General features: G+C 31.9%; 3 protein-coding genes and 1 long non-coding RNA gene across 5 annotated transcripts; 2 read left to right on the top strand and 2 right to left on the bottom strand.

Moving 5' to 3' along the window:
* The first annotated feature begins 1195 nt into the window (after positions 1–1195).
* On the top strand, positions 1196–2955 carry LOC121126254 (uncharacterized). Of its 2 annotated transcripts, none has more exons than XM_040721576.2 (2): positions 1196–1568; positions 1647–2955. In XM_040721576.2, the coding sequence occupies exon 2, from the start codon at positions 1648–1650 to the stop codon at positions 2536–2538; it is 891 nt and encodes a 296-aa protein (XP_040577510.1). In that variant the 5' UTR covers positions 1196–1568; position 1647; the 3' UTR covers positions 2539–2955. The 2 variants fall into 2 exon arrangements, with proteins under 2 accessions (XP_040577510.1, XP_040577507.1); XM_040721573.2 differs by having other exon boundaries at positions 1342–1495.
* A 3979-nt stretch (positions 2956–6934) lies between these two features.
* Positions 6935–8160, bottom strand: LOC121126228 (uncharacterized). Its single transcript, XR_005866856.2, has 2 exons — positions 8020–8160; positions 6935–7508 (listed from the first exon to the last, which is right to left on the bottom strand). It is a non-coding gene; the product is annotated as an uncharacterized lncRNA (long non-coding RNA).
* A 53-nt stretch (positions 8161–8213) lies between these two features.
* Positions 8214–9392, top strand: LOC121126227 (uncharacterized). The gene is made up of 3 exons (XM_040721544.2): positions 8214–8408; positions 8511–8693; positions 8755–9392. Exons 1-3 carry the CDS (start codon positions 8349–8351, stop codon positions 8962–8964), a joined length of 453 nt encoding a protein of 150 aa, XP_040577478.1. The 5' UTR covers positions 8214–8348; the 3' UTR covers positions 8965–9392.
* Positions 9393–14441: 5049 nt separating this feature from the next.
* LOC121126110 (uncharacterized) lies at positions 14442–16624 on the bottom strand. The gene is made up of 3 exons (XM_040721415.2): positions 16467–16624; positions 16025–16411; positions 14442–15951 (listed from the first exon to the last, which is right to left on the bottom strand). Exons 1-3 carry the CDS (start codon positions 16476–16478, stop codon positions 14638–14640), a joined length of 1713 nt encoding a protein of 570 aa, XP_040577349.1. The 5' UTR covers positions 16479–16624; the 3' UTR covers positions 14442–14637.
* Between the last annotated feature and the right edge of the window lie 7365 nt (positions 16625–23989).

Below are 23989 nucleotides of genomic sequence, written 5' to 3'. Positions count from 1 at the left end.
AATAGCCCCTTGTTTGGTCGTGTTCGTTGCCTTATATTTGTAAAAATTTTATTTTATGTCTGTATGCTAAGCTGTAATAAATATTCAACGAACAAAGCAATCCGAGAGTTAAATAATTACCTCAATGAGCAATTTACAGTTCTTATTTGTGATGAAGATGATTCACCAATTAAATATTACATGGATTATTAATTATGTATTTTTGACTTATTTTATATATTTTGTTTTCTGTGGTACATAATAATTTATGTCAAATGTTAATACTGCTCGTAAATACATAATAAATAAATAAATCTAAAAAGATCAAAATGAAATTATAATATCTTAATTAAAAAGGTAAATTCTACAGAGCGATTTTACTGAATACTGTATAAATTGCATCATAATTGAATGAGACGCCATCTTGGGAAAAGTTGATATTTTTACTAAATAAAAAGTCAAATTTTGTACAAAATCTTGAAAAAACTACATCAAATGGCTTTAGGAATAAAAAAAGACTTAACACTGGGATTTAATAGTACTTGTTGCCAATGATAAACAGTGATATTAGACTTAAATCAAAGTAATATATCCTAAAAATCCCTAAATATAGCTAGTTCTATTTTAAATTAGTTATTTCATTGATCAATTAGGGACGAGAAATGCATTTAGAGAAAAATATCTTATTTTTTGCATTGTAATTGTCAATTTGTATAACAACTATGAAAATAGGATTAAATAACGATATAACAACATATTTAAGTACATTTTAATGTTGACATATAATAATAAAACTAGGCATTAGAAAGATACCACTTTGGTAGAAAGTAAGGTTTAAGTTATTTTATTTGTTGGTCCCACTTTGAAATGATTCAATAGTTCACCATGTTCCTTAATATTAATGATTAAAGGAATTTTATTTTTATAAAAATTGGTTCTTCATGCCTCAAAATGGCGGGCATCAATAATACTAACGTTACATGGAAACGCTCTATAATAATGGGAATATAATTTTAATTTTCAGAGCTATTTGGTTCAGCTAGAGTATTCCCTAATTTATTATCTGCTATATAATATAATATTTATTAATACATCGATCAGTGAGTTGAAAATGACGGAGAATAAGTTGTCGTCGTATTGTGAAAATGCAAGCTTTTTTCTCTCATCATGACTACTGTAGAAACTGGTTTTAACTCTAACTACCTTTGAAATAACTAGTTCCACTTGAAGGAGAGAATAAAATTCGCCAAGGAAGAACATGAAGTTTTAACCCTTAACGATCACAATGTACTTTTACTGTACGTACGTTTATACACTAAGTTTGATGTTACATTTAATTATTATTATTTCTCTCCGCTATGTGTTTAGTACAGATTTACATGTTTTAAATTTTCTTTAAAAAAATGCAACTATTAATCTTGCGGGTTGATTCCGGAGCTTTATGTCATGAGATGACGAACTTCTTTAGTAAAGAAAAAAAAAGAAGATGCTCTCCTAGTATCAACACAGCACTACAGTTGAGTCTATTACCGATTTTTTTTGTTTAATTTTTTGTCTTTTGTGAGGGGTTTTCCCGGATTTTTGAAGAGGTGAGTATGAACGTTGGAGTATATGTTCCCAAGTTAACATTTTTCTTTCTTTGGCTTGTTATATTTTCATTTTTGCAGAATGGATGAGGGTAATCATTGCATGTCCATCAATTACAAAACTCCAGTGGAGAACGCCAAGGAAATCCTTTTGGTCAACGCATACACTGATTTGATTTTTTGTTTTTCGGATGGTCGTAGATTGAGAGCACACAAGGTGATTCTCTCAGAATTTAGCCCTCTTATTCGAAAAATATGCTCGGAGCATAGTCCGTTATCGGAGATTTACATCTCTATTGATGAAGAAGAATACGAATCACTGAATATCATTCTGAGCCTTATATACGTTGGTTATTCTTCCACATGCATCACGGAAACTAGTTTTTTTGAGGTGCAAGACACGGCCTGCTCTCTCAACATTACGCTCACTAATGTGACCTACTTTAATCCCTCTCTCTCTTGCGACTCGTACGAAACTCCGGAAGACTATGAGGATTATTTCATAGATGAATATATAGATGAAGAAGAATGTGAAGACATTTACCTTTCGGAAGAGGTGAGCTCCCATCCTCCACTCCCCCAGCCCCCACTTCTCTTTCCAAAGAAAACAACCTCACTTCTCACTCCAAAGCAACAGCCTTCCTTTATCCTCACCTCAAAAAAGGAATTCTCTCCTCCTTCATCTCACGTTTGTCCAAAGTGTTCTAAGGAATTTGAAAGGAAGTCTCGGCTGCGGGAACATTTTGCAGTTCACTACTCATTTGAAATAGAGAGTGAGGCCGTCAACTGTGGAATTTATAGTCGAGAGCATAAATATTTCTGTTTAATTTGTAAAAAGAAACTAAGAGATAATCGGATTTTTAGTTATCACATGGGCTATGTTCATAAATTGCTTCTCCCTCAAATAAGTAATGATCCTATTTTGGTCTCGAAGCTCTTTAATTTAAAAGTTCCCATCAATTCCTTAAAGTAGTATTTGGAAGTATAAAGGGATTTGTAAAAAAAAAAAAAAGTCTGAATACGTCATAGGTATAAAATATTTAAACTATTCACCAGGTTGTTATGTTATTTTTCGTGTAAGGATATAAAATTGTATTTGCCTATAATTTGTTTTCAGTTATTATTGTTTGTTTTTTGTTAAATAATTGTTTCCTCTGACAGGATATATTTAAATCTATATACATTAATAGTATAATTATATTCACCGGAGCAAGTGAAACACTGTTAGTTGCGGGTACATTTTCATATATATGTCGATAATTTATGTGTTCATAATATTAATTATCATTATTAGTATTATTTCTACTATAGTAACTTATGTAATTAAATAGTTTGTCTAAAAAACTCCTTTGAGTTGTATTAATAAAATTATTGTTCATTCCTTTTACAAGTGTTGTATTCTTATTGAGGATCAATGGACAATGCTATCATAGATAGTGATGAAATTACTGTGTTTTTTGGGCGTGTTAAAGAAAAATCAACATAGTAACCTTTACAATTAGAAGAATGTATTGGAGAAGGACCTACAACTATACCTGTGCAACAAATTCTCAAGGTTATTCTGTGTCTTTTTTGTGCACACATGAATATTCCATCATGTTTGAATATAATTGAATGTAGTAGGAAACTACTCGGGAGTTAATGAATAATTAAAACAGCTGAGGGAAAGAAAATTCATTCTTCAGATAACCAATTCTAAAAAAAACGGGCCAGCTAAAAAATACACACGCTTTACATCACCAATTATTAATTATGTAAATCTTTCAATAATGGGCATGTTAAAAGAAGAAACTGAAAATCAATATGGTAACCCTAACAATTTTAAGAATCAGCTACAATCAGTTATGACTAGGGAGGAGGGGGCGAGGGAAATACACAGGGACATTTTCAAGAATTACTCCGATCTTGATACCCAATTCTACTCTGAGTCCATTAAGGACTTATAACTCCGCAACAAATTCTTAGGGTTACACTCCCTCTTTTATGAGCACGCACAAATCTTCAATCAGGTTTTGAATCTATTTAGAGGAAGATCACTACACAGGGATTAAAATTTTAATGACAATTGATAAGGAAAATAAAATTCATTATTCAGATTATTAATTCTAAAAAAACGGGCCAGCTAAAAGATTCACAGGATTTACATCACTATTAATTATCATATAGGAAAATAATATTTTGATGGAAGAGGCTTTTTGTACTTACTACCTAAATATCTGTTTCATTTTTATTTTCTAAAGCTTTTATCATTATTTTTGAAGAGATGACTTATAATTATAAAGTAATCACAAGTGAGTGAAAGACGAAAAAATCCTAGTTTGACTCCGAGTAGAATTGAGGATTGACATCGCTGTAATTCCTGCTTATATCATTCCTAGATAGGGAGTCGTTCTATATATATATTTCCTTCATATCTGCTTTCTAGTTAAATGACCCGTCAGGACTACTGTGCTCCCAAACATTCGACAAATGAGTAGAGTGACCACTTCAAACTTCCGTTTCGTTGTTTTTTAACATACCAGCGGATAATGTTATTTTCATCTATGGTGGTTGCTCTGACCCTTTGAAGAAAGTTTGGGAGGAGATCAAAATATAATGAAAGCTGAGCTATCGGGATATTTTGTTGAATACGTTTATACTCACTCTTTATATAGCAAAGACATATAAGCTGGATCCTCAATTCTACTCCAAGTCCAACAAGGACTTACAATTATAATTCTTGAGCAAACCCTCATTGTTAGTGATGGTCGATGGATATCGGGAGATTTTTTTATCTCATCCTTAGATAGAAACAAAGACAGAGAAGAAGAAAAGAGAGAAAAAGAAAAGGATTTGCTCGGAGGACTCCATTAAATGTCCGTTTTTGGAATCCCTCACTCACTACGGGTATGCTACGAGTTATCTCGTGCACATGAAGGTTGAAATAATTTATTTATACAGTTTGAAACATGAGGCTTAATGTTATAACAAGTTGTAATATATATATTTTATTTTTCTCCATTTTCTTTTTCTCTCTCTTTGTTTCTGTTTCGTTTCTTCTTCTCTCTCTTTGTTTCTATCTCTTGTAGTTGGATATACTACGTATAATTGTATTTTTTATTCGAATACTTATGCCCTTTGCTTATGGATCAATTCAAAGATGAGATTTTCTTGGAATATTGTCGTGGCCTTATCTCAATTGACAACGATATAGAGCGTTTTTAGAGTGACTCTTTTTTTAAAATCAAAGTTCATACTTTTAGCTATACAATGAGATACTTTTAAACATTTTGAATCTATTCGTCTTCAAACTATGCGCCTCTGAATAAAAAGCACCTATTTTCCACTTTAAACAAAGATAATTCGAGTTAAAAGTAGGATGCAGACATTTTAAAAATGGCTTTAAAATTTTTTTAACATTTGGCTTTAAAATATAAACATAATTTATCCCTATCTCCAACACTGAGGGCTTAAAACAGCTTTGAACCTTAAAAAATAGCCAAGAATGACAGAAATATATGGCCTTTTCCTGAAGGACACGAGGGTATGAGAGAAAAAATAAGGCCATATTTGGAATCAGGGGATGAAACTGTAAAACTAAGTTGAGCATATACTGTTCTTGTGCATAAAAAAATGTGTGATTTTGTTGGATAGTGTTATTATCAATAGAGCTAGAGGCTTGGACTCGAGTCCTATTTAAGTCTTATTTAACTCTTCAGACTTGCATTTGAATAAGTCACAAACATACTTTATTGCAAATTGATATTTTCCCATTAGCGTCTTTGATATTTTTGCATGATTGAGTCCTTATCTTGAAGATGACAGAATTAGAACTGGAGACTCAAGCTCGTGAACAGCTTTACTTATTACTTGGGATCAATGATGATCCAATTAGATCATCTACAACATATAAAGATCAGTCCGATTCTCCTTGAAATGGGAGCGAGAACGAACGAGGATAAAGGAAAGAGTGGTATCGACAAGGGTGTGAAAATTGTTTAAACCCTCTTGAGTGTAAATAAAAAAAAAGTATTTTATACAACTTTGATAGACGTCACCTTATAGAATCACTATAAAAAACAAGGCCCATATCAGCGGTTCTCAAAAGTAGATAAACTAATACAAAAAATAACCGTAAAAATCTGTCTCACGCAGGGCTGTAGAGTTGGTACATAAAATGCCCGACTCCCACTCCAATGCACATTATTATTTTTTTAATAATATGTTCAGGAAATAAATTGCGATTCGATCAAAAATTCACTGCGATTTAACGATCAGGGTCATTTGGGATCAGCCATCCGATCAATTTTATTGCGAGAATATTCAAATATACAATTTCTTTAAATCTATAATTAAACATATATCTGTAAATATACCTTTGTAACTTAAATTAACAATTTATACACCTTTTTCAAATGTGTTGTTTATTTACAATATTTTACCATAATAAAAAAAATGTATATGCAGAAAAAAACTAAACTTTAGTCTGCCAGTGAATAATAAAATACCTACATAAATCATTTATTTTCTATCTCTTTATATGACAGTAACAGGACCTGGTTGTCAAAGTTGTCGTCTGTCTGCCTCTGTCTAGTCCTCCACAGGATCTGTTTGGCCTGGAAGAACAAACACTAGCTGCTGGCACTGCTTGGAAGTACGACATTGTAACCCCTACTTACACATAGTTCTATTCTTTTACCATACACCCTTCTTCCTCTCTTCAGTAATTGCAAGCCCCCAAAAAATCATATTCATGAATATCGGGCGTACTCAGTTCCTACGACATATATAAGGATAGAGACCAAATCAAGACTGAAGTAATAAAGTTCAAGACGAAAATCAAGATCGAGACCAGTATTTTCAGTTTGAGACCAAGAACAAGACTTTGATGTGTCGAGACCGAGATGGGACTAAAACCATAAAAAACAGTCTCGAGAACAACAGCACTACTACATCCTATGGATTTTTTTTTGTAAAATTGATCGGATCGCAATTTTTTTGCTATTTCTGTTGCGATATAGCGATCAGTTATTTAATATTATCATATCGCAATTGATTGATGATCCGAAACAACTCCGATCAACTAGCCTGCTCCTAACCGAGGAACGACAATACAAACAACATCTCCCTGGCAATGTTACACTTTTCTCTGATGACATGGACTCTTCACAAGACTAGGTAATGAACTAGCATAGCTAATGATTATGCTCTACCCAACATAACGATGTATAGATATTTGGGAATTGTAATCGTATAGATCATAGATCACGTTTAACTTGTGAAGTAAACTTATAAATGAGTTACCTTTCATGGTTCTTCAATTAATTGTACTTTATAACTATCATTTATAAGCATTTAGAAAAAAACTCTACAAACACTCAATGTAAGCCTTAGATTATAAATAAGTTTTATTTACATAAATTATAATAATGTTTGTAGCCGAAATCGGGTCAAATTTTCTAACTTCACTAAAAAAAAAGCACCGATTCCGACTCTGCAGCCCAGGTCTCAAGTACCCATTGTCAATAGCCTACCTGGATAAGTGTGGACAAGTTTCTTAAGAACTTTGTAAACTTGTGTCTTGTGGGTCAAGATTATTATTATTATTCACAGTTCATTACTGTCTCTTCTAAATAAACAGGGCATTAGGATTTAGGCTATACCGAGGTGGTGGATCATCTTCTTCTACCCCCTTTGCCTATACACTGTCCTTTTTTATCATATTTGACACTGGAGTGCCTGGAGAAGTCAAGGCACTTTTAAAAGGTGCCCTGATTGAATTTTTTTGAGAAAGGCTCGTCGATAACTACATAATATATTATGTTATATAGATAAGGATGCATAAAATATGAGCTACCAGTATGTAAAAATAATAGCAACCGATAATTGAGGTGGTCACTTTGACAGTTTGAAGAATGTTTAGAAGGAGATCAGTTTTGGTGTCATGACGTTTTATTAGATCAGCTGTAAGAAAGAGAGGAAAAAAATAAAAACAGACCCTACTCCGTATCAGGTAATGATAAGGACAGGAATTACTCCAATTTTGATCCTCAATTCTACTCAGAGTCCAACAAGGACTTACAATTATAACTCCTGAGTAAACCCACATTCCCCACTCTCCGTCTTTCATGAGCACATGCACAAGTTATAACTTTATACTTTGATGTTATCTCTTCAAGAATTATATAATAATGATAACAGCTTTAGAAAATAAATGCCCCTGCTCAGATTAATAACTAGAAAAAGTAACTTCTGCTTTCTACATAGTGTTTGATAAATACAAAACTACGTTCAGAAAGCAATTTCAAAAAGAGCTTGATCTTACAATTTCATATTTTTTTAACCACTGATAAAAACTATCGTTATATTTGCTCCCTAGTATGTTTGAATCTTTTAAATGGAGAGACATAATTAATAAAGGCCCTAATATCTATCTGGTTACGACGCAAATACTTTTTTTTAAATCTATACTTACAAGAATTGCAACAATTTTCACATCCCTGTATTCCCTTGTAGAGTAAAAAAGGCTCTCCAGTCATACACATTTGTGAAGGCGAAATAATTGAGACAAACTCACTATTTTATTTCCATCTGACTGTAATGATGATGAATATATGTGTGTCGACAGACTGAACACTTGTGACACATGCTATAATATTATTTTTTAACAAAAGACAGATACTATATATTTAGTCTTTCTTTCGATACGTAAAAAATTATTATTAATGAGTAAGTGAATTTATTTCCGGCGAGAGATATAGTAAATACATAGACATTCAGTCATATCATCCCAAAGACTAGAAAATGGAGCTTTCAATGGAATCGTTTAATTCGATTAATGGATTGCTTAAAGTTGCGGAATTTGTAAGAATATTTCTTTAACTAAGTAGATTGAGCATAATATTTGATTGCTCTATGAGCCCCGAGTACAAAATATCAGAGTTTATTTAATATCTTTTCCTTCAGATTTTGGCATATACTCTCATGATTATGGCACGTTTGGGTGGAAGAAGTCATTACTACTATGAACCCTATGAATTTGGATCAGAAGGAGCACAATTTTTTGTCGTTGGTGTTCTACTGGCCTTTTGTATTATTTTACCCGGGGAAATTTTGACATACTTTTTTGGGGCACATCTCTCGCTACTGGTAAGGACCCTTTCTATTTTGTCTATAGAAAGACTCTCATTATTTCCTTATTATTCGCCAGGAGATATTTCTTTCTGCTATTGGAGCAGCTTTGTATACCATTGCTGGAGCTATTACTCTATATAACAGTCGCAGTTTTCACGGAAAGTATTATGATATCGGCGTAGCTATTGGGAGCTTATGCATTATCATGGCCATTGCAATGATTGTTGATTTTTTAGTAGCTTTGAAAAATACTAAAATTACGGTGATTCAAACGCGTACTCTGTAGAAATACGTAAAATTTATTTAAAGATATTTTCACCAACTTCTCGTTATTTCTATGTATAGATTATAGTACTATGTAAGTTCAATTATTTTTATTTTACGCAACTTTTTAAATATTTGTTTGTATTGCACAACCTCTTCATTTTTAGCAAAATGTATATTTTATATTATTGAGGTAGATATATTTATGTTTCTTCAATTATTAATATATTTAACCGACTTTATGGTTTAATTAAAAGTTATTCAATATGATGTAATCATTATAAAAAATAAATATGGATAGTTTTGGTGTTCGACTAATCCAAAAAATTGTAAAATTCAGAAAGGTGATGCGCATTGCGCAATCTTTAATCCTTTATTTTTGTATTTAAAGCACTGGTTTCCAATGTAAGCAAAATAAACATAATGTTAATAATAAATTAATATTCCATATATGTCTACTTGTCGTTCTTTTGTTTTTCATATTACACTAATTTTATAACCTATTTTTTTCTAATTCTAACTCATTATATACTGAGATTTCGATAATATCTACGCATTTAAATATTGTGACATAATTCCATTATTTTTCTAATAGAAAACAACCATTCAATGTTTTTTATAGTAATACACATTACATATTGTGATTAAAAATTTCTAAGGAACATAAAAACCTCATTTATTTATATATAAATGCGAAATATCCTTGACCATTTAATGCATTTAAGGAAAAATGTCATGAGGCAAAATTGTTGAAGACGAAAGTACCGGGGGCCATTGATAACGTTTAATTGAATTATTTAAATGTGTATTCTATTTATATTGTACTACGTTTCTGCATCTCTGTATAAAATAGATTTGATAAAAGGGGAAATGAAAAAAGAAAAAAAGAAGTGGATTTGTTCAGTGTCCCAACTTGTCATTGACAAACGTCTAGGATGATGATGTTTTGGTCAACGATCAACATTTAAATGTTCTTAATGCAGATTTTAAAAGTAGATTTAGTGATGTTTTGAGTATGGGCCTCATAGATGATCAATCTTCAAATATTGTTATTATTTCTTAGATCAAGTAGTCACGCAGTTCTACGATATAAGCGTACTCTCATAAATAAGGACTCAACCAAATGAGAGATAGAAAGACACACTTTAATTTATTAATCTAGAAAGGGATGTAAATTATAAATATTTTTTAGTGCGCAAGTTTTTGTTGTTGTGGGTAACTGAACAGTGTTTTTTGTTTTTTTTTAAATAAATATTTGCTAAAGTTATTAGCATTCTTCTTTAATTCTTAAGGAGAGAGCATCATAATTCAAAATATAGAGTAACTACGTGTAGGTATGTGCATGAATAACGAAGAGTAAAGCTGATAATTTGTTGGGGAGTTATAAATGTTAATCGTTGTTGAACTCAGAGTAGAATTGAAGATCGACAACGTAGCAATGTCCATGGTTTATACGAGGATATCCACAAAAGATAAGGGAATTTAATATATATATGTTACGGGCAATGTGGAAAATCAGGCATTTTCCAAAATGATAGTTAGACAATGCAATCTGCAAAATGTCTGCTAGAGGAGTAATTTACATAGTCTATGTTTTGTTGGGCAATATATATGTTTTCAATTGAGGTCTATTTTATATTGCAGAATCGTATGCAAATTTGGAGTTGAGTGAAGCCTCAACTTCAACTTGGAAATTCCTCACGTAGTTATATATACTTAACTCCAGTTACCAAATGTAAAGTATAGAAGTCGTGGTCGGACAAACTGTGTAGTTCAGCCTCGTAACCTTCTAGTTATGGTATATTCTAAGATATCAATCGCTGAACTTCTCTCTCTATCAAAATAAATTTGTTGTAAATAGGTAGTCAAGGTTTTGGGATTTCTTTCTTCTGAGTGGAGGGTGAGCTCCTGAAGAAATTCTAATTTCAGGTTAAGTCTTGTTATATAAAGATATCTCATACCAATGTATGTATATAAGTATGCAATGAGTGAATTATACATATATATTTTTTTAAACTAGGCTTTGGAAATTTACTTGGATACTTTTATCAAATATACTATTATACAAATGAAGATATTCTTGAACAATAATTTAATGAAGGGAGTCTATTTTAATTTATTTTAAAGTGCATATTAAAAAATAAAGCATAATATACAAAGTCTGAAACGATTAATAAAATTTAAAAGAAATGAAAAGAGACATAACTAAGGCATTCTATCATTGAGCAAGGAAATTTAATTAAACTTAACACCTTGTCAAAGCCGATTGTAGTTGATCTACTTTGATCAAAATATAATTCAAATTGTCTGGGTTACAATGGTGATTTTCGGTTTCTTTTTTTTTTAATCATCCACACGATTTTCATCACAAATAATTGCCATCTTCTAAGAATGTACATACAACTATGAAAAATCATTTAGAATTCAATTATGGCTTTATCCTCCCAAATTTATGACAATTACTTTGTTCTGAACAAGATTAATAGAAATACAAGGTTATACCATAACACTTTTTCAACTGATGTTTGACTTCCACCACGCTTTTGAATAGTGACGTCAATGAGTATATACTGTTTACATAAATCTAACAATATCTAGTATTATATGCTCTTAATATACCGTTGCTATACTCTTATGACGTGAAAATATGTCTGTCTTGTCCTGCAGTCGGGCCAGTACATCAAATTTAAAATGCTAACAAGAACGATTACATGATGATCTAACCTTATATTTCTACTAACCTTGGTTCTGAAGAGTTTTTGATAATATAATAAGACTAATTATATCATATTTAACTAAAAAGGAGATATTGTAAAAGATTCAAAGGGAAATGGGGAATACAGATATTTCTACAAGGTCTAGAATACTCATTCTCTCCTCTCCAAATCTGTGTTTACTCATTTTTTATGATTGAATTTCCGCTCTAACCATAGGTGTATTTATACTTTCCAGAATTAAATTTGGGGTTGATGAAGGGATAGATAAATTTGCATTCATGAAACAATATGGAGATTGGATAATTAATCGTTATCTAGCTCCCTAGACTCATCGTGGAGGGCTTTCTCTAACAGGGAAAGAGATATAAGTCGCTTACACTTTTCTGAAGGAGTTCTGAGAGATAGGCGGAATTTCATGATTTTTCAAGAGGATCTCAGGGATGAGCAGAAGTCAGAATATCGAAAGACCATTAATAACAACGTGATTCTCATATTCATAATAGTTGATAAAATTGAGAAAAAGTGGCGTATATTTGTGATCCTCGGCATTGACACCACCACGGAGGAGATTGCTCACGTCTTGTCTTTTTGTTGTTGATTCGACATTTATAAACTTAGAGGCATGGCAAGGTTAATAGACATGCAAAGTTAGACACTCATTAAATCGGGCTTGCTAGAATTTTCAATTTGATATATCGTACCGATTGCTGTGCAAGACAGCCAGATTTTGACAAAGTACACAACCAATCATAGTCTATGACGTCACTATTGCTAGGATTTGATGTATTGAGTTATGTATGTCAATTTGTTGATACTTTGACCTCTCAAAATTAAATTAAATCTTACTATGATAATCTTTGTACCCAGTTTGATCAAAATTAATCGGTCCCTTCTGCTGTAATCCACGTGAATAGTAAAGAAACAAATAAAGGAAAAACATCATTTTATACAGTAAGTTATTTATTTTTAGTACAGTTATCATTTGCGTGTACAATAAAACCTTGTAATAAAAAATAAGGAGATAAAATTGTCATTAAATGCTAGTGCAAGTTTTGAGTCTCCCCCCCCTTAAAAAATGTTAGGGGGTGCAGGCCCCGATGATTTCAACCGTAGTACAAAAATTACAAGATATTAATTCCAAAATTATTATTTTTACATCTTAATTCTGGATTCCCTTGTTATCATCACAAAGGAGATGTTAATTAATATTATTACTTGATGAAAGTCCTTCTCTGTATACCATCGTATATAATAGAGTTTGCGCCCGTGTGTGCGTCCTTTATGGTTGCCCACACTGTTGAACCTAGAAATTTTAAAATTTGGATGGTTGTCTAATCAGGCTAAGACGAGGGCCCAATTTAGGGAAGTAATGTGTCCAAAACAAAAAAGTTGTTTTTTTAGCTCATGGAGATTAGATAGCTTTATATCAAAAAATGACTGGTGTCTCACAAAAACAGCAACTACAATTTCTAAATTTATTCAAAATTAAAAAAGTTATGGGCAAAAATAGAAATCGGTGAAAACTGCACTTTCATTTTTATCAGGTGCAAAAAATGGATTTACAATAGAATAAAGGATTCGCAAATTAAAATAAAGTTTCTATAAATTTGTCCGGAAATTAGTTTGTATATAAATTTAGTCTTAACAATTGATGTTTAACTGAAATATTTGTTATTTTCGGAATAATTTTTCCTTTTTTCCCCTCTCATTTTTTCATTAAACGTAAAGTTTTCAATTTTTAAGAAAAAATGCCACAAAACAATGCATTTTGGAAATAAAACTTTAATTTCAAACAGAAGTTAATAACAATAGATATATTATAATCAGTGATGAAAATCCAGTGTAAAATAGGCATGCCAAAAAAAAAAAAAAAAAAAAAATGAAAGTCTACATGGTCAACCCGACAATTTGAAGAATGTTTCAGAGGAGAGAAAGAATAATGCTCATTACTTTTCATTAGATGATCACCGAACAGCTGTTACTAGCAAGGAAGGAAAAAATGATATAAACAAGGACATTTACTAGAATTACTCGGATTTCGATCCCCAATTCTACTCTGACTCCAACAAAGACTGACTATTATAACTCCCCAACAAATAATCAACGTTACATACCGTCTTTTATGAGTACACTCGAACGTTCAATCAGGTTTTCAATATAATTGAATCTATTTAGGAAGTGATGTTGACTACTCAAAATTAAGCAATAAAGACAAACTGCGAAGGAAAAATAATCATTTCTTTAGATTACCAATTCCAAAAAAACTGTCGAATAAAAAAAAAAGGATTTTCATAACTGATTATAATGATCGCTCGAACAAAAGAAGAAATAATATTAACCATTATTTATTTGATTTCCCGGTCCCTCCTTGGCCCGAGCAACGCTTGGTAACACTTTCTAGTTATACAAAATCCAAATTTTCGCTTTCAAGAGATCCATTAAATTTTGTTGTTTCGTAAAAAGACTTGAATCGCTAAAGTATTAAATAAGATTAAACAAAGAATTTAAGATTGAGATGACATCGTGTTTATAACTATCTTCTTCTCCCTTCTTCTCAATAAAGGCAAATCATGCCTTTTTTAATCAAGTTTAAATTATTTATACATTACCGAGAATCGAATTTTGGTTCTTTATTATCTTTTAAAAAGAAATTTTCATACCAATTCTAGTGGACTAATACCCTTAAGTTATTTTCTTCTCCTAGTCTTTATAACTATGTTAAATTGAGATATTTCATTCCACACAACTAGGAAAGAATGAACAATTAAACCCAATACATTTTATACAACGTTTATCGGTTTAGGATGGTTTATTTAAAAGATCAGTCAACATTATTACGTGCAATTGTGAATTGTATAGCATATCTGAGATCTAAATATGGAATATATTTTCATAGAAAATATTGGACGGTGCATTCATTGGATGAATGAATTTTTCATATTTGTTGGGGGACAAGGAACTAATTGAAGGGGAGCTTCTCATTGACAGACCTTGCACCAATAGGCATCTTCACACTTCTTTTCACATTTGTCAAAGACCATGTTGGAGCACTTGTCCACGGTTACGTTCTTGCATGAAGTATTGGGAACATTGATGCAAACCTCCTGTGGCACTTGCTTGCAGGATTTAGAAGCTACTCTCTGAGGCACTTGCTCGCATTTCTGACGAGGAATATTCTGACAGGATTGAGAGGGAACGTTCTTGCATTCTTGGCGAGAAACGGTCTTACATTCATTTCTTGGAACTTGCTTGGCAATAGTGTTGCACTTCTTTTCGGGGACTTGTGAACATGATTGTTTTGGAACGGTGCTACATATTTCACGTGGAACATCTCTGCAGGATTGTTTGGGTACCTTACGAGTAAGGGGATTGCAAATCTTTTTGGACACAGGCTTGCAGACCTTTTCATTGACTTGTTTTGAAATGACACGAGGAACTTGTGTAGGAAGATTACGACAATTATTCTTGGGCACTTTGCTACACTTTTGTGTGGCAACCTTTTTGTTGACATTTCTAAGGATGGGCTTGCATTTGGCAACAGAGACATCATTGCAGATCTCTTTGGGGATTTTACGAACAACGTCATTGCAAGTTTCAGTTGGCACCTGTTTGCAAACTTGTTTTGAAGATTTAACAGGAACTTTCTTTGAAACAACGGAGCATTGGGTTTTGGGGACTTTGCTACACTTGGTAGTTGGAACATCTGAGCATTTTTCTTTAGAGACTTGCTTACAAACAGGTGATGAAGGAATACCATAAGTTGTGTCCAAAGCGTTGTATCCAGTGTTTCCCTCAGTGGGATTCGAGCAGACTGTTTCATAGACGGGCTTACATTGTTTTTCGTAGACGGTTTCACATTTATCCTCGTAGACATTTGTGCATTCTTCTTCATCAACGTTTTTGTAAGATACCTCTAATTTTTGTGTGCATTTGTTTTCCTGAGTAGTAGAACACTTTTTGTCAGTGACCTTTTCCCAGATGGTTTTGCATTTATTTTCCTTGACAATACTGCACTCTTGGTCAGGGACTTTTTCGACTTTGTTTTCAATTACGGTTCTACATTCGTTTTCGTAGGAGGTCTCACACTTTGTTTCGAATTGGGTCTCATAAACAGTTTCATCTACAGATTTGGACACTGTGGCACACTCTTGGTCTTGGATTTCTTGGCAGTTTTCAGTGGTCTCTGTGTCCAAAACGGTTGTGCAATCCTTTTCGGTGATGGTTCTGCACTTTTGTTCATCAACAGTTTCACATTTTTGAGTCGTGACCGTGTTGCAAACATCTTCATTGACCTGAATAAGTATTTTTGTGATGTATTGATTCAGCATTGAGTCAGGCTTATAAAAAAACAAAAGAATGACTTACAGTGTCGTAAATGACTTGGCATTTTTCCTCATTGACGGTATTGCATTCTTGATTGAAAACGGTTTTGCATTTCTGTTCTTGAATTGTGCGGCATTGTTCCTTCAGTTCGTTTCTGAAGCTGTCTGTGCACTTTTCCTCATTGACGGTGCTGCAAGATTTTTCTTCCTTTGTTTCACACTTGTTTTCCTGGACGGGTTGACACACTTGCTTAGTTGCTTTGGTGCATTCGTCCTTGCATTCTGGCTCATTGAAGCAGAGGGGACCAGAGGGAGACTTGGATCGAACAAGAGTGCACTTTTGATCACCAGTCTTGCTTTTTGAAGAAAAGTCTGGATTTGGATAAGCAAGTGCTTGAGCAGAGAAAAGGACGATGAGGGTCAGGGAATGCTGTAAATAAGTAAATGAAATGAAGTACGGATGGCTGACTAAAGGATGTATGTACCTTTAACTTCATGCTTGGATGATGTTCTTGGGAGGACTGTTGATTCGAATTGGATTTCCCTTCATTTATATACCTTAGGTCATATTATTTATCTATGTAGTTGAGGAACAAAGTATTTATTTTTTCAGGTCAGATTTGGTTATTATGATTTTTTTAAAGTTGTTTATTTGTCCTGAATGTAAGTATTGTGTGATTAGAAACGCACTCTCCCTGCAATTTAAGGGGTTGTTCCTGTTGAATGTTACTATGCAATCCTCTATTTTCTTTCAGAAAAATAAAGGATTTTGGTTTGCTTTGTGTGTCGATATGATCTCATCATTCTTTTTCTTTGTTCTTCCTACTTTAATACACAGCTCTTCACAATAAATTTCAAATATACAAATTTCCGAAAAAAATATCAATAATCCATAGTTATTCAGAGAAAATTAAATTTTTAGGAAAAAAAGTTCGAAAAATCCATATGCAAAAAAAAAAAAACATTGTAAATAAATTTCAAATATGAAATTTTTGGCTCGGCTGCATGAATGAACTTTTTTAAGAAAAGAAATCTTCCAAAAAAAAATTGTTATTCCATTTTTTGCGTAAATTTTTTTCACCCGGACCAAAAAAATTCTCATTAAATTAAGCAAAAATTCCTTAATTTGGAGGAAGGCTGCAGCCCCTCCAGTCCACTTCCTGTGGACGTCATGTATGTGTGTTTTTGTCTTTCATTTTATAGCTGCTCACAGATAATTTAATGAAACGTCATGACAACTAAGGTTCTCTTCTTTCAAACATCATTCAAATTGTTAGGATTATCATGTTAATTTTGGTTTTTTTTATATAAAGCAATAATGCTTATGATTTTATTCTCCAGTCATTGTTATATTAATAAGACTCCCTTATTTGAAAGTTCTAACGTATTAATATCAGCGAGCAAGAAACAACATAGTCTCTAGGTATCCTTGTCTGCAATTATGTCGTCTTTCAAATTTACCACATTTTTTATGAAATTATCTATTTTTTTATCACAGATCATCTTTTACACACTTTCTGATCAGCCTTTCAGAATAATTGAAATCCTTAGCAATGCCCCCGATTTGAATTGCTCATCCTCAATTATTTTTGTGCAAATTTGCAATGATCTGATCCCATCGTATATTTTTTAGACTCCCGCAATTTAGAAAATATTCTCTTCCATTCTGTTGAAACTTCATATTTTCTCTTCAAAAACCTTTAAAGGCCACATTGAGGTATTGTTGAAGGTATTGTGGTATTTTTCGTGTTACACAACTTGGATAAAAATTATAAATGTGGATTTCAGACTACGAGCCTTCTGAGACCTGAATTTTGTTAATTACGCATAATAAACATAACATTTTTTAGCAATGATTTAAAAACTACCTTTATAGTTACTTTTCCCTGTTTTGAAGTCAAGAAAATAGCTCAAGACTAATGAACCATGACAAAAATTAAAGTTATACTTAAGGCGCATAACTCTTTCTTGTATTATAATAAATATAGAATCAATTATGTAAATCCGATGTGTTTTTTAGCAGTCTCGTTAACTTGTAATTGGTATTGAAAAGAAATAATTTTCTATGCTTATAGCAGTTGTCAATTTTATCTAATTCTTGAGTAGTGAAAATCCTTTCTTATACATTCAATTCAAGCTTAATAGATATACAAGGTTAGTCCATAATGTAATCGGACTTGCTAGAATTTTCAATTCGATGTATTGTACCGACTTCTGGGCAAGACAGGCAAATTTTAACAAAACACGCAACAGCTCATACTTTATGACGTCACTATTGCTAGAATTGTCAATTTAATGTATCGTACCGACTGCTTGGCAAGAAAAACAGATTTTGACAAAACACGCTACCAATCATCATCTACTATGAAGTCAATATTGAAAGCGTGGTGGAAGTCAAACACAATTCGTATACACGACATGGTATAACCTTGTATTTATATTAACCTTCAATTCAATTATATTCGCAACCTATTTGAACATTCGTGTGAGCTCATAAAAGACGGAGCGTAACCTTGAAGATTTGTTGCGGAGTAATAATTGTAATTTTTTGGACTCGGAGTAGAATTGGGGATTGACATCGGAGTAATTCTCGCAAATGTCCTTGTTTATATCCTTTTATCTTTCCTCTCTTGTCACAGCTGATTGTAGCTGATCAAATGAAACGTCATGAGCATTATGCTTTATCTTCTCCTAAACTTTTTCAAATTGTCACGGTTAACATGTTGATTTCATAATCAAATTTATTGAGAAAATTTAAAAAATATTCAGAAAATACATGTGTTTATTAAATATACTAATAAGTATGACATGAATGTTTCGTTGTTTTCGAAATAAATCCTGATAACTATAATTCTCTTGTATTCTATCGAAAAAAATGCAGCGGGAAATAGACTATATGCAAGGAATACTAAAACAAAAAAGTTTTAGTATTCCTTGCTATATACTGTATAACATGTACATACTACATAATACTTATCAATTAGGAATTTAAAAAATATAAATATATTTTGTTTTATACACTTCAAATAAAATACCAACCAACATATATGCATCAAAAAATTGTTTAGATGAGAAGACCAATTTTCTTTTTCTTCAAAAAATTATCAAAATGAAATTCCCGAAGAAAATTTAAAAAAAAATATTTTATACTAATTTTGTAAAATAAAAAAAAGTTGTCAATAGCATTTATTGGAATTGTAAAGAGGAAGACAAACCTAACAATATTGTTTTCATAATTTCAAAAAAATATAATTTATGAAGAATAATGTTGTCGAAAATATATACCTCGATAACTGCTTCATTTTTTCAAACATTGCTAAAATTATCAAATAAAATGTTCTGGAAATTGAAAATAAATTATCGAACAGTTAGACTCCATAATTGACGTTTGATGAAAAAATGAGAAAAAAATTTGCAAGATTATTGAGAACATAACAGATGTTTAAGTTCTAAATCAATTTTTATTAGTCATATGTATATACAAACGAATCTTCAGTCAAAAAGTTAGAAAATTACTCCAAGAAGATTTCCTGGGTATTGTAATATACCGTGAAAGTGGGCTTAATCACAGAGAAGAGCTTGCTGTGGAATAGACACTGAATGATAGAGCAAGAACCCATGACTATTTCTAAGTAGTCAAGATACCAACTTTAGAGACAGTTTGTTCTTCTAGAATGTATTGATTTCAATAGCTAATTAATATCCCTTGAATCCATTTTTAAGTTTGTCCCATTGTATTTATTTAAAAATTGAAACTCAAAAAAAATGTTGTTGTTTCAGTTATAGATAAGAGTTATACTATTCTTAAAAAGTATATATTATTTTTGATATAATTTGTAATGTACCAAGGTTAATAGAAATACAAGGTTATACCTTAACGCATGTACGACTGATGTTTGAATTCCACCACGCTTTTTAATAGTGACGTCATAGTGTATAAGTAGTTGCGTGTTTTGTTTACATTTTCATCGTATAAAGAAAGAAACAATCTACATTCTTGATTCAACAATTTGACATGGTCTTCATTTCATAACAGACATTCAAACCCATTGAGGATCTTCCACGTTGTAGTGAAGTATATGAAACTAAGTCTCAGTTTCTACAGAGGATCATTTTACCATAGTGGACTACAGCAAGGAACGAAGAAAATTGTTGGATTTCACTCAAATCCATTAGGAAAATTAAATTGAAGGCTTATTAGTTATTCTGTGTTAACTCTTCAGCCTTGTCATCATCAATTCTATCATTCAATCCAAGAACAATATATTCAATCCATATATATTGTAATTACTTATAAGTTATTTGTATTGACTGTCGTTTGTTAGGATGCCTATAAATTATCATAAGCTTTCTTCATCAAATAGAAGATACTAGATGAGTACTCTTTGGAGAATGTGTTGAGTTCAATCTAACAAAAGATCGTGTTACTTCGTCACTCCCGGCATTAAAGAATAGGTCATATACTAAGGATCATGAATTTAAAAAAATTTATCATAGTATGCATTGTTATGTTATTGTTATTTAATTAAACTTAAGTATGTTTAAACGAATACTTTATTGAAATAGAACTGATTAATCTACAGTCAAACAATTCTCATATTGACTCTTTGTGGATTTGACACAAGAAGAAAACTTCGCTCCCAATAGCATTACAGTTGAGTTATAGAAGAACTCTTTTACTTGGACAAAAATGTTGGCTATCCAATTTCCGAGGAATTGCTTGACAAGGTTTTTAGACTTAGCTAGAACACAGGCACTCACATTTCGAAAGTTTATTGTTTAAAATTAAATAATGAGCCTCAAAAAATATATATATAATTTCCGTTTCTATCTTTTAACTAATGAAACGAGCAGTTTTTCGCACGTTACTTGCTATTTTTCTTTTTATGCTACTTTTGTTTATAATATTAATATACTTTATGAATCTTCAATGAATCTACGACTGCGAATAAATTTTTTATAACTTCATATTCTTCCTTAGGGTACTTTACTACAATTATGCTGATGAGTCGATCCATCACATACAGTTCGGTATCAAAAAAAAATCACATGAAACTAAATGAATTGCTTCTCCATTTTTTTGCAAAATTCCAAAAAAGATTCCGATGGTTGATGCAGTCCCAGAAACAAAGACAGAGAAGAAGAAAAGAGATAAGAACAAAGAGAGAGAAAAGAAAAGACCTTTGCTCCGAGGACCCCCTTAAATGTCCGTGTTTTGGAATCCCTTACTCACTAAGGGTATGCAACGAGTCCTCCTGTGTCTATGAAGCTTGAAATAATTTATTTATTCAGTTTGAGACATGAGGCTTAATGTTATAACAAATTGTATAATATATCTTTTCATTGTCTAATTTTTCATTTTCTCTCTCTTTTCTTCTTCTCTGTCTTTGTTTCTATCACTTTTGGCTGGGCATACGAATACTTATTGATTTTTATTATGATATCAATTCAAAAATGAGTTTTTTCCTTGAAATATTATCGTGGCCTTATCTTAAATTGACATCGATATAGAGCATTTTTGGTGAGGCTCTTTTTTTTAAAATTAAAGTTCATTTAAAGGGAGGCATCTCTTGCCGTCGGACGCCACGACCTCCATGACCATTGCTTTGGCCGGATGTTTTGTACAGAACACCCTCTTGACCGGCTCTGGTGATCCTCCAAGCAAACGGTCGTTCCGAGGGTTGTAGACCTGGTCGACGGTGAAAATCTTCTCGTCAGATAAAATTTTTACTGTGGATACATTTGCCTTGATCCATGCACGAAGTTTCTTGCACCTCTGCAGTCTCATTTCCTTCAGAGTGTCCGTCAACAGGTGGTGTAGTTTCCTTGTGTAAGAGAACACCCCCAAGTCGTCCTTCACAGCCCTCCTGATTGTCCCCTCGTCCAAGTCAAACTCGTTAGAGAGGCGATTCATGGATTTTGTGGGGTCCTCCTTGATCTTCTTCTTCAGGCCCCCAGAAACTCAGAGTCCCTTTTCAAGTTGTGTCCCCCACTTCCTTGTTTCTTTGAGAGGTATTTTCTATCCTTTTATATATGGAGCACTTGACAATGTCCGTAAACTCTGCCACTTCAATTTTGGCATCCAGAAGGTCTCAGATCCTCTGCCTTTTTGCTTCTTACTCAGTCGTGATTAAAGATTTGAGAAATGTTTATTAAAGTTTACTTATGCAAAAAGGACAGGAAATTCGGAATATGTAGGAAAAAATTACAAAACCTCTCTATTTTAATTACATAATTAGCATTTATTAACAGTCCACGTTTTGCTTCTGAACCCTGTATATTTTAATTTTTGCAGTTTAGGTATCCATTGTTATTCATAAAGCCTTAGCTTATTTTCAGATGATTTTTTCTTTATTATGATACTATCATTTGGCCATCGTCTAATCTCTGATAATTTTATTTAAAAAGGTCCTTATGAATTTGAACAAATAGTCAATCAAGCGTTGCCCAATATTGACATTTACGACACTGTGAAAGAGGTTAAGATGTATTTTTACATAGATATATAGGAAGGTCTATTGTAAAAGTCACAAAATGCCGCTACTACTATAAACTACTAAGTCAGGCTAAGAAGGGGCCTCGATTTTCGGGAAGACGGGTCATATATGGAGGCTTATTCTATAACCAAAACACAAAAGTTGTTTTTTAGAGCTCAAGGAAACTAGATAGGGGATTGAGTTATAAATCAATAAGTGACTGGCGTCTAAAAAAACAATATAAATCAAGATGTCTTCTAAATTTATTAAAAAACCAAAAAAGTTATGGGAATAATAAAAAATCGGTGAAAATTACATCTCTGTTTGTTTTTTGTTTTTTTTTTAGGTGCAAAAAATGAATTTTCAGTGGAATATTGGATTTGTAGATAAAATAAAGTTTATATAAATTTGTCAAGAAATTCGTTTCCACATAAATTTGACACATAAGAATTTATTTGTAACCTAAATATTTATCATTTTGTGAATAATTGTTCAATTTTTTTATATAAGAATATATATATAAATCGAATAAATATTAGAAATATTTAGATCACTGAAATTAAATGAAAAAGCTCCATCAATTTAAGTTAATTATAATCTTCAAATCTTTATTTTTTTTTCTTTCAAATACCTATGAATCGGCTATGTTAATAATATAGTGGACGCTTAAAATATTTGTCCTCTTGAAGGGAATGGAAGATTTGTTGAATCCATTCGTAATGTTTAATTTTAATAACTTCAATTTCGTTTCATTTGTCCCTATTAATTTATTGAATCCATTTGTAATATTTAGTGTCGTTTGTTATTATTAATTTATCTCACTTTCTGTGTATAGCTACTATTAAAATTTTCAATTAATATTATTTGCTATAATTAATCGTTTTTTATTTGTGCTTTTTTATTTTAACCATACTTTTTTAACTTAATATCACAAATATACCTTATAATACTTTAATTTTTTTAAATTTACTAGTAATTAATTTTTAAAAAAACAACATTTATTGCTACACTTCATATAAAACATACAATCAGTACGGCCACATGTAAAAATGACTAACTTTTGGTGCCCTCGCAATAGTTTTCCGGATTAGGTATCCTACTACAGTCCGTCCTGAAGGTGTTTTGGGGATCGTGAACTGTTTAGCCAGCCCCTGATATTTAGAATCCATTAAAAAAACGGGAGAGGCTGGGGAATTTACTAAAAATCTACTGCTACGAGTTAAGTGATAATCATAAGTTTTTGAATACTCATTGTATGACATATCATATTAGCAACTTTTATTGATATTTGTAAATAGATTTATAACATAGAAATTGTGAAGTTTTTTCATGATTTTTACGAAGTAAATCAGGTATTCCTGAATTTGAAAATTTCAACTACTATTTATATTCACTCTTCCATTGTAATATGAAATATAGAAAATTCTCATTTTATACCAGCATCATGTGATATTCTATCCTCCAAACCCGTAACTTTTAATCAGTAGCACCATATGTCTCGCTCCCGCCGTGATTACACACACACACTCGAT

The sequence above is a fragment of the Lepeophtheirus salmonis genome, chromosome 11 (assembly GCF_016086655.4).
Source record: "Lepeophtheirus salmonis chromosome 11, UVic_Lsal_1.4, whole genome shotgun sequence".
In the NCBI taxonomy this organism is placed as follows: Eukaryota; Metazoa; Arthropoda; class Copepoda; order Siphonostomatoida; family Caligidae; genus Lepeophtheirus; species Lepeophtheirus salmonis.
This window is presented reverse-complemented; position numbering and strand designations above follow the sequence as displayed.

Bases quoted from the DNA above. Each gene is read 5' to 3' on its own strand.
- LOC121126227 (XM_040721544.2), top strand. From the start codon at position 8,349: ATGGAGCTTTCAATGGAATCGTTTAATTCGATTAATGGATTGCTTAAA. The intron at 8,409-8,510 runs GTAAGAATATTT...CTTTTCCTTCAG, and splicing joins TGCTTAAAGTTGCGGAATTT to ATTTTGGCATATACTCTCAT. The intron at 8,694-8,754 runs GTAAGGACCCTT...ATTATTCGCCAG, and splicing joins GGGCACATCTCTCGCTACTG to GAGATATTTCTTTCTGCTAT.
- LOC121126110 (XM_040721415.2), bottom strand. The intron at 15,952-16,024 runs GTAAGTCATTCT...ATACTTATTCAG, and splicing joins GCCAAGTCATTTACGACACT to GTCAATGAAGATGTTTGCAA.
- LOC121126254 (XM_040721573.2), top strand. From the start codon at position 1,383: ATGCAACTATTAATCTTGCGGGTTGATTCCGGAGCTTTATGTCATGAG. The intron at 1,496-1,646 runs GTTGAGTCTATT...TCATTTTTGCAG, and splicing joins AGTATCAACACAGCACTACA to AATGGATGAGGGTAATCATT.